General features: G+C 41.3%; 1 protein-coding gene across 1 annotated transcript; it reads left to right on the top strand.

Annotated features, from left to right (window-relative positions):
- The first annotated feature begins 8,364 nt into the window (after positions 1-8,364).
- On the top strand, positions 8,365-10,593 carry LOC109207271 (polyphenol oxidase E, chloroplastic-like). Its single transcript, XM_019370163.1, has 2 exons — positions 8,365-9,851; positions 10,090-10,593. Exons 1-2 carry the CDS (start codon positions 8,414-8,416, stop codon positions 10,443-10,445), a joined length of 1,794 nt encoding a protein of 597 aa, XP_019225708.1. The 5' UTR covers positions 8,365-8,413; the 3' UTR covers positions 10,446-10,593.
- The last annotated feature ends 627 nt before the right edge of the window (positions 10,594-11,220 follow it).

Raw genomic sequence — 11,220 nt, 5'->3', positions numbered from 1 at the left:
GCTCTCTTTTTGGTTAAGAACAGGAACACGAGCATTCTCACAGGAACGCGAACAAGGAACGAACACCACCAAACACACAAGGAAAATGTTTCGTACCATACCATCTCGCAAGCAACGACCGAGCAAAGCCCTCTAAGCCGCACCATTCCATAAATAACAGAAACGGCTCAGAGCAGGTCGATGTTATTGAGAAACAATCTTCAGAACCGGGGACTGAGCGATGGGCCCATGAAATGCATAGTACTCTCCAGCGAAAGCAAAGTTATACGAACTAGGACTCATCCCGACGCACAATACTCTCCAACGAAAGCGAAGTTAAACGAACTGGGACTCATCCCGACGCACACATAAACAATACGGCGACGAGTAATGTTCTCCAACAAAAGTAATGCAATGGGTTACGGTTCGACCTTGCTCGAATTAACACCCTTATGGCCATCGGCCATCGCCAAATGAAAGAAAAATTCGACCTCGCTCGAATTCACAACGGGTTACAATTTTGACCTCGCTCGAATTAACGCCCTTACGGCCGTTGACCATCGCCAAATGAAAGAAAAATTCGAACTCGCTCGAATTCACAACAGGTTACAATTTCGACCTTGCTCGAATTAACATCCTTACGACCGTCGACCATCGCCAAATGAAAGAAAAATTCAACCTCGCTCGAACTCACGACGGGTTACAATTTCGACCTCGCTCGAATTAACACCCTTACGGCCGTCGGCCATCACCAAATAAAGAAATATTCGACCTCACTCGAATTCACAACGGGTTACAATTTCGACCTCGCTCGAGTTAACACCCCTACGGCCATCGGCCATCGCTAAATGAAAGAATAATTTGACCTCGCTCGAATTCACAACGGGTTACAATTTTGACCTCTCTCGAATTAACACCCTTATGGCCATCAGCCATCACCAAAGGAAAGAAGAGTTCGATCTCGCTCCAATTTATAACGGGTTACAATTTCGAGCTTTCTCGAATTAACACCCTTACAGCCGTCGACCATCGTCCAGTGGAAGTAAAAATTCGCCCACCCAAATCAACAAATTAAAGCTTGACCCCGTCGAACTCATAACGGGTCATAGAACGGTCTCACGTGAGCTCGCCCCCTGCCATCACTAAATCCGCCATGAAAAATTAACTTCACCTAAGTTGGCAAGTCTAAATTCGACCTAGTTCGAATATATAAGTCAAAACCGACTTCGCCCAAGTTGGCGAGTCTAAATTCGACCTCGTTCGAATATATAAGTCAAAATTGACTTCGCCCAAGTTGGCAAGTCTAAATTCGACCTCGTTCGAATATACTAATCAAGGTTGATTCCGCCCAAGTTGGCAAACCAGAAGTCAACCTCGCCCGAACTTGCAGAACCGAAGTGACTTCATTCAAACTGACACAACGAGATCCGACTTCACTCGGATCAAGCAAACTAGGTCTGCCCTCATTCGAATTCTCGATTAAAAGGTCAGGGACTCATACCGGAGAAATCCGAAAATCTTCTCTCCAAGAAAGAAAAAAAACAAAAGAAACGGGAGAGGAGGAGAAAGAAAGTCAAAAGATACACAAACAAAGGCGAAGCAACTATTTTATTCAAATATACGTGCGCAATAGCCGCGCCCTATAAAAGGCCAAAACGGTCCCTCAAGAAAAAGGTAAAAATAAACAACAAAGGAACAACAAAAAAAACTAAGTACAAAGTTGCGACAAAGTTTCACTCGGCGTCATCTCCACCACCGTTCTCTCCAGTATCCTCATCATCAGAAAGTCCATCCTCAACATTAACGCCTTCACCAGCCTCCGGTGTCGCAGGGTCGTAACCGCAGGAAATACGAGCCTCGCCTGCCTTCGCCTGAGCATCTTCAAAGGCGGCCTCAGGAACACTCCCCGCCTCGCACAAACCCTTGTATATATCTCGTTGGGCCTCGACATGAACCCATAACTCGTACAAGCGGCGGGGGACAGCGGCAGAGGAAGATTCGGCCTAAGCCAACAGTTGCACCTTCTCGGCCTCAAGAGTTGCAACCCGATCTCCCAAGCCCGAAGCATCCCGATCAAGTTCAGCAATTCTCTCCTCGAGCCGTGCCTCCCTTAGTGTGGCCGTCGCCCTCTCAGATTCCTGCTTGGACTTGAGGATGCAAATAGTGTCTTCTAGCGCCGCCGCCCTCGCCAAAGCTGACACTCGAGCACCCTCGGCTCTCTCCGATTCGACCACTTTCCTTTCTAGTTCGGCCACTTTCTCCGACCATTTTGCACTCAGGGTGTCGACTCTAGTAGTGTTTTGCTCAAGTTCAGCTCGTAAAGATAGAACCTTTGCCTGAAGGTCCTTGCACTCCGCGGCAACCTCTTTGCCCACCTCGAGCTCCTCGACCTTGGAATGAAGAAGTCCCTCAAGCACACTACATCTGCGGATAGACCCCATCAGCTCCTCATCTCTTTTCTCCAACTCCTCCCAAAGGGATTAGGTGCTAGCGCCCGCTTTGAGCTGCTCGTGCATCTCACGGCACCTGTTGCGATACCGTCGGTACTTCTCGACCTTTTTTAGAAAAATCTCAGCCCGCGTCTCAACCCTACGAGCACTCTCGGTCTCCAACGTGTAAGTCTATAAAAATAGAAAGAAGAGAGGAGAGAATGAGTCAGTGTAATGACAGGTCAGAAAACAAAAAAATCAAAGGGGTACTCACCCTTACGCCATCGCGGCCACACCGCGTGACAACCTAGAATCACTGACCTCCTGAAGGGATTCGCTTTGAGCGGCGGAGCAGAAAAGATCAAACTGTGGCACCAAATCCACCGTGTCTTGCAACAGGTTGAGATCCGACGGAATTTTGAGTATTTGGGAAAGGCCCTCCGCCTTTACCAAAGTTCGGGTAAAGACCTCCTCGAACATCCTCACGTCCTCAGGGTCGATGTCGGATTCATAATCCTCAACCCTGACGCCTTTCCCCCTCTCATTGGCCGAAGAAGGGGTGCGGTTCGGCCGAGATGACGATGGCCTGCTTGTAACAACAACAGCCTTCGAACTCCATCCCTCATTCGCAATAGCCTCTAGAACGCTCGCAACGGGCGTCGCCTCCTATCCAATCTGGCACCACCGCCGGTCTCGAGTGCCGTTGAAACAAGGTCACCCCTCGAGGGTGTTTCGGCTAAAGAAGCCCCTTCCAACACTACCCTTCGCCTCTTCGATGGGGCCTCTCCATTATCGATGTGGGAAGATTCGCCTATTGAACGGACTGCGGGAACCGGAGTCTCCAGTTGAGGAGTAACCTCCAAGCGTACGACTTTGACCGCGGGCGCGGTTCGACGAGCGGCCAAACCTTCTACGCCCTCGCATGCAGAAGCTCTTGGTATGGGCCGGCTAGAGGGCACCGGTTGACGGAACGCGAGCGAAGGAGCCCTCGTCCTTCTCACTCCTCTCCGACCTGTTAGTTAGGAGGGATTTGATTACGAAATGACAAGGTACAAAAAATACTATGAAGTAGAGAACAAAGCGAAACCACAACGAACCAACTCACCAGTAGGCGGCTTGCGTCCAAACTTCTCATGGAAAGACGCCTACTCACGAATCCCCACTATGTGGGGGAGAATTATGCTCACCCACTCGTGGATATCGGCAACTAGCGGGGGAGGTAGTCTCTCGGCTACAAAAACAAAAGCAAATGCTCAGCGAAGTCGTTAAAGGGAGACGACCGATGATCATCTTAAGAAAAATTGCACAAAGTAAACGGAAAGGAGAACTTACGAGCGAAATTCCACATCTCGGGGAACCCCGCTGCGTTCAATACGACATGCTCTGTTCAGGCATAGAAGTAGTTTTCCGAGAAGCGATGGTTGGTCTTGTCATCCATCTTCACCACCAAACTCTTGGTTCCTCGATGACGCATATGAATCATCGTACCCCGAAGAAAATGGGGGGCGAAGAGGTGGAGCATGTGCCCTAGAGAAATTCCTCGGCCGGCCAGCTCCGTGTACTTGATGAGCATGAGGAAAAGCTTATACGCATACGGAGAGAATTGAGCCGTGCACACCTCATACAAATGGCAGAAATCAACCACCAAGGAAGGGGAAGCATGTACCCGATGACAAAGGGATACACGTAAAACGCACAGTAGCCCGGGCGATGTAAATGCACTAGATCCTTATCCGCCGATACCATTTTGATATGAACGGGGATCCCCCATTTGGCTTTGAATGCCCTGATAGCCGCAGCATCCATCATGGAAGAAACGGGCTTCGATTCATCTCCGGCAGGGCTGTTAAAATAGGTCCTTGCCTTCCCCGGGTGAGGAACCACCTCATCCACCGTCGAAAACCTTCCACCACTTCCACTCCCTCTTCGAGTAGGGATGCGTCATTCTCAAGCACCGGAGCACCTACATCTTTATCAGAATGGGAAGAAGTACTAGACATTTATTTTCTTTGATTGAAAGAAGCGCAGATGATAAATGAAAAAGACAATGGTCACCGCAAATCCTAGCAGAAGCAGAGATATGAGAGATTAAGGAAAAAGGAGAAGACTTGTGAAATTCTCTCTTAAGCAATTGAAAAATGTAATGTTCAAATGAGGAGCTCCCCCCTTATTTATAGGGATATAAATATCCTAAGCGGGAAAACCAAGAGCCGCCAGTTAGAAAACGGAAAGGGCACGGGAAACGACATAATACCTAGAAAAAGTGCGTCATAATGACGAATGGGGAATATTGATGACACCTTGAACTGACGTGACGGTCCAATCTTGAACTGACGAAATGGTCCGACACGATCCTCGAAGTGTCATGTCGCTACCTCGCCATGAGGTTTTGCCCCTCACATAAAGCATTCATATTTCTCCCGGTTTTTGAATCAACAGGGTCCGCCAATTGAGCTCGCCAATAGGCGACCCCAACGGGCGGAGTGAATAATTGCATGGGTCAAAATCTGACCACACATGGATTAGCGCTAACAGGAATGGTAAGAGGTCGACTAAGCCGTGGTCGTACCCACAGAGTGTAATAAAAACGAAGACCTCGGCCACCGCCGAGATCGATCCATCAAAAAACCGATATGGTAAAGTAAATATCGTGATATTTGAGGGAGGTGACGTGAAGGACAGTTAAGGGATGAAGGCATTCTGGTTAAGGACCGATGGACAAAAGGGAATACTGATAATATATATAGGAGGTAAGAAGACAAGAAAATGGGGCTTCCTTTCCAAGAGAAAGGAGAAGAACAGAAGTCCGAGAAAAGGCTTAGATAGAAAATACAAATCTCTGTAATCGTGATTATTAAATCAAGGAAGCTAGATCCCGTTACTGCCAATGGAATTCCATCATTTTCATTTTTATCACCACATTACGGGATGATATGTCTAGAATGTGAGCTTATTGTTTATACTTGATGTCTTTTAATGATCTCAAATCGGGCTATAAGTTTGATTATATCTCATTCTCTTATTCAATGCGTTTAGATCTAGAGTAATTATCCTTGGATAAGATTTATCCTCTATTTTACCAGTAATTAGTGTAACAAAGAGTTTAACACTTTACTTCACCGTCGAGAAAGGAAAGAAGACTTCCATCTCCAAGTTTAACTCAGACGTAGCTCCCTTTTTTTTTTTGTGGGGTGTGAAGCAGTGTCAAACCAAAATACCCAACAAGCATTAGCTCCCTCTGAAAAGGAGGTGATCCAGCCGCACCTTCATTCAAACATATAAGACTATGTTTTACTCCCAATCTTAAGAGGCAAGTTCAAGCTTTTATTTATCTACCTCCCTTTTCAAACTTTTAAAAGGAATAATTCACCCAAAAAGACCAGAAGTCTATGAAGTTACATTACGGTTTTAAGGACGAGTCTATTAAATTTTTCATGTTCGTGAATCAAATCGAATTATCACAAAATTTAAGGAAAATGGTCCAAATTTGCTCATCTTATTCGAAATTATCAATTTTTTAATTAGTTACATTTGCTGTCCATTCTTATCTTTGTCATAAGTAAATTATTTCGCATTTGCTCTTACCAGTTTTGGAGCTCCAATTTGAAATGAATGGACTCCACATGTCCAAATATTTTTATAGAAAAGATCCTAATTTATCCTTTAATTTTTAATTATAATTTAATATTACTCTTATGTTAGAACTCCATTAATAGCCAAGGGAAAATATGAGATTTTTTCCTAAAGAAGAATGGTAATATTAGACTAAAATTTTAACAAGGAGCGAAGGTGCTCGGTTTCCCATAGTATACATGGAAAATTTGGCCTTTTCCCATAGTTTAATAAAGGGATATGATCACTAACAGAGGCGGAGCCAGGATTTCAAGCTTATGGGTTCGGGATTGTAATGGTTTTAAGTTACCGGGTTCTAAATTAATAATTTATACATATTCAACGCATTTTTAAGATAAATACAGGGTTTGAACCAAAAATACTGGGTTCGGCCGAACTCGCAGGCGGCACTCTAGCTCCGCCTTGATCACTAAGAGCCCGCATTGTACAAAAGTTGATAAAATTTAAGTGCTGAATTAATTTTATAAGTAAATAATTACGTATTTGAATAGAAGTGATTGAAACTAATACTAAACAGTTGATTTATTTAGTAAAGACGCGTTGATAAGTCCTTTTTTATTAAAATAACCAAAATAACCTCAGAAGTTTTACAAATGTTGTAAATTTAAAAGTATTTTGTAAAGAAAAGGAGCATCGATGAATATAGAACGAAGAAACAATAAGTTTCATTTTGGAAAAAGTATTTTATGAATTAGAAAATATTATTTAGGATAATATTAAAAGTTTTGGCCAAACTAAAAGTGCTTATAAGCTAAAAAATCATAAGTTTGGGTGATTAACTTGTGGCTTTTGGTTAATTTTGATATGTAGGCATTGCATTTGAGTGTTTACAAATGTATAAATAAACTAAAAGATGATTAAGCCAATTTGACCCGCTTATAAACTTTGTCAAACATACTCTAATATTTTTTTGTTTGCTATACATGGCATCACAGACGCAATATTTAGATCATCTCTCCCTGTCTTCCCAACAATCTCAGCAGGTAGAATGAAGTCCACCATTTGCCTCTCTAATCTTGAATTGGCTATCTATATTGTGTCTTCTACTTCAACTATTTTTTAGTTTTCTTATTCATTTGTTCCTTAAATAGCGAAGCAGGTAATATTACATTACGTTGTTTACATAAATAATCGATTGGATTTACTGTTTATATTAGCTAGTATATATAAATTATACATATATTATATATTAGTCAATTATTTCTAATTTAGACGATTGAATGCAGCCAATTAATTTTGTTTTTTGTTTTCTCTTACCAGTTACCACCATGAAGCACATGTTGGACTTTAGTACTAATAAAGAGGAAAACAGTTTACAGTTGGACCTTTTCCTCGTAAACAGAAATTTAGTCGGTGGATTATAAAATACCGGGTTTGATAGAGGCATGTGCTCCAATGACAAAGCTACTCTTGTATGATAATTCAAATTCTATGCGGCAAATAGGAAGCAAAAAATTACATAGTTATGATACTTTTGAGGTGGTTTTTAACTTTTAATTTCTGTTTGTTTTCTGGACAGAATTTAAAGGTCCTTAAAAGTTAAAAGTGTTGCACATAAAACAAGCGAGAAACAACACTTGTTAAACTTGAAGTTCTGTTCATGGAGCAAGTAAGCATAAAAATTCAAGACCACCCACTTTGAGAGTTATTTATGTACTTCATCCCGTCGGAAGTACCCTACAAAACTTTAAAGATTTAACTTAAATACCTATATATTCAATCACTTAAACTAAAAATAATATATAAACTGAAACGGAAATTTCATACATGGGGGAATCGCATTCTTTTGAGTGAAAAAACTAAGTGCAATCCTTAGAAACATATTTATTTTTTAAAAAGTAACTCCTTCCGTTGGGGTTTCGCTTCACCCAAACCTGTCTATTACCACCATCAGAAAGTTTTAACAGTGAGAGGACTTTAACCTTGCCTTTGTAGCCTATTTTAGAAGTAGACTTTGCACCATATTTTGAGACATAATATAAGCTATCAAAGTGCAATTCTAGCCTCAAAATGAAACGAAGAAATATTCCTAAAGAGGGAACCACATGTATATCCTGACTAAGACTTCTTCTTTAGACATGATTGATGAATAATATAGGTATTTAAAAAGATTTAAGCGAATATTATTTTCAAAATTATCTTTCTGTTTAGAGAAGTTTTGATTCTTCTTCTACAGATGTACTAGCAAATATAAAACACAAATGATAAGAGTTTTCCACTTAATATTATCCTTCATTTAATTCCCACCTACCCGGTCCCGAAAATGTATTGGAGTGGTAGGTGAGACGTTGCTCCATATATATTTTATTGGGTGCTTACATATTATATAAGGCAAAGGTGAAACCCTAAGAATCTTCAACTCAAAGCTAGCTATGGCATCAAGTACTGTTATTCCACCAGCTGTGTGCAATAGCACAACACTCAAAACTCCCTTTACTTCAACCACCAAGTCTTCTTCTTTAGCTTCCACTCCAAAACCCTCTCAACTTTTCCTCCGTGGAAAACGTAACCATAGCTTCAAAGTGTCATGCAAGGTCTCCAATGGTGATGAAAACCAAAGTGTTGATAGGAGAAATGTGCTTCTAGGTTTAGGAGGTTTATATGGTGCTGCTAATGTTGTACCATTGGCTTCAGCCACTCCCATTCCAGCCCCTACTACTTCATGTAGCAAGAATGGTGCCACAATTAAACCCGGTGTACCGGTACCTTATTCTTGTTGTCCCCCTCCGCTAAAAATTGATCCTAAGGATATTCCTTATTACAAGTTTCCAACAGGGTCGAAGCTCCGTATTCGACCAGCTTCTCATGCCGTGGACGAAGAGTACATGGCTAAGTACAACTTAGCCATTACTAAAATGAAGGAGCTCGATGTTACTGATCCAGATGATCCACGTGGGTTCACGGCGCAAGCCAAAATCCACTGTGCTTATTGCAACGGTGCATACACCGTTGCTGGCAAAGAGCTACAAATTCACTTCTCATGGCTTTTTTTCCCATTCCATAGATGGTACTTGTACTTCTATGAGAGAATCCTGGGTTCTTTAATCAATGATCCTACTTTTGGTTTGCCATATTGGAACTGGGATCATCCAAAGGGCATGCGTTTGCCACACATGTTTGATCAACCAAATGTGTACCCTGATCTTTACGATCCAAGACGTAACCAAGAGCACCGTGGTTCGGTAATCATGGACCTTGGTCATTTTGGTCAAGACGTGAAAGGAACTGACTTACAAATGATGAGTAATAACCTTACTCTAATGTATCGTCAAATGATTACCAATTCACCATGTCCACAACTCTTTTTTGGTAAGCCATATTGTACGGAGGTTGGACCCAAACCAGGTCAGGGAGCTATTGAAAACATCCCCCATACTCCTGTCCACATTTGGGTTGGTAGTAAGCCTAATGAGAATAACTGTAAAAATGGTGAGGATATGGGAAATTTCTATTCAGCTGGTAAGGATCCTGCTTTCTATAGTCACCATGCAAATGTAGATCGCATGTGGACAATATGGAAAACATTAGGAGGAAAACGCAAGGACATCAACAAGCCAGATTATTTGAACACTGAGTTCTTCTTCTACGACGAGAAGAAAAACCCTTATCTCGTGAAAGTCCGTGACTGTTTGGACAATAAGAAAATGGGATATGATTTCCAAGCAATGCCAACCCCATGGCGCAATTTTAAGCCATTGAAGAAGAGCAAGAGCAAGGTCAATGCACGTTCAGTTCCTGCAGCTACCCAAACATTCCCTATTGCAAAGATTGACAAACCCATAACATTTTCCATCAAAAGGGAAACTTCAGGTACTTTCAAATGTGTGACTATCTTATTTAAAAATTAAAATGGTTGGAAAGAACACACTTTTAATTAATAAACTTAATTAGATCATGTAGGTGGATAAAAATAAAGTTTTTGTTTTTGGGTGACAGTGAGATTTAAACACATGACAATATTTCAATCTCTCATCCATGGCCAGAGAGAGCATATTTTTAATTTGTTAGAGTACACTTTCAATTATTTAATTATATTACGTCTTAACAGGCAGGACTCAGCAGGAGAAAGACGCAAAAGAGGAGATGTTAACTTTCTTGGAACTCAACATCGATCAGCGAAAGCACATAAGGTTTGATGTGTTCATTAACGCAGATGCAAACTCCAACTGGCATGAGCTAGACAGGGCAGAGTTTGCAGGAAGTTACACTGCCTTGCCTCATGTTCATTCAGATCCCAGTAAACCACATGTCGCCCCTGTTGCAAAATTCCAGCTGGCCATTACCGAGTTGCTCGAGGACATTGGCCTTGAAGATGAAGATGATATAGTGGTGACTTTGGTCCCGAAAACTGGGGGCGAATTTGTCGCCATTAAATCTGCTGCGATTACACTTGAAGCTTGCTGATGATTGTCTGCTCAAGTTTTCTTGTTGTGTCTTGGTCACCTGCATTTCATTTTAATTCCGTGTTATTTGTGTTGAAATCAGCTTGACGTTAATGTCATTACAATTGTTATTCAGGAATAAATCAGTACTGTATTTGGTGTTAGAATCACTTTGTCTATCTTCTTCGAACTTTCTCTTTTTAAGACACTTTTATTTGGAATGTAAAATAGGAAGAGAAAAAGATAAACAATATATATGCCATAGTGCAAAAAGAAATTTTAATTAATTAGAGGTTCCCACTTGCACTGATCTTGGAAAAAAAGGTTAAAAATATTGCGATGACCCGAGACTCTTACTTAACACTTTATGCATAAGATTTAACATGTAGATCTAGAAGATATCATCAATAACCTTGAAATAGCAGCTACTGATGGAATATATATATACTGAATAATTACTCCACTTGTATCAAAATAATTATTTAAAAGAAAAGTGCAATTTCTGACAGAAAACTATTATTAATAAAAGCAAGTAGACTTATAAGTATATAGTAAGTCAGTAACATGTCTCCTGGGAAAAAAAATTTACTCCACTAGTACCATGTTTCTACTTCAATTTGAGACGCTTCGGATTACGAAAAGCCAACGAAAGAAAAAGCAAAAGATGATGAGGGAATCGAGAAGATGACAGTTAATTTAAGAATATTTAAAGTATTAATTAGATCCATATGGGTGGATGTTAACTTTCTTAATTTATACTATGCATATTGCCAAGCTGAGCAATTCATATCTCAGAT

This window comes from Nicotiana attenuata, unplaced genomic scaffold, assembly GCF_001879085.1.
Source record: "Nicotiana attenuata strain UT unplaced genomic scaffold, NIATTr2, whole genome shotgun sequence".
Classification (NCBI taxonomy): domain Eukaryota; kingdom Viridiplantae; phylum Streptophyta; class Magnoliopsida; order Solanales; family Solanaceae; genus Nicotiana; species Nicotiana attenuata.
Note: the sequence above shows the minus strand (reverse complement) of the source record. Positions and strands in the feature narration are given on the sequence as shown.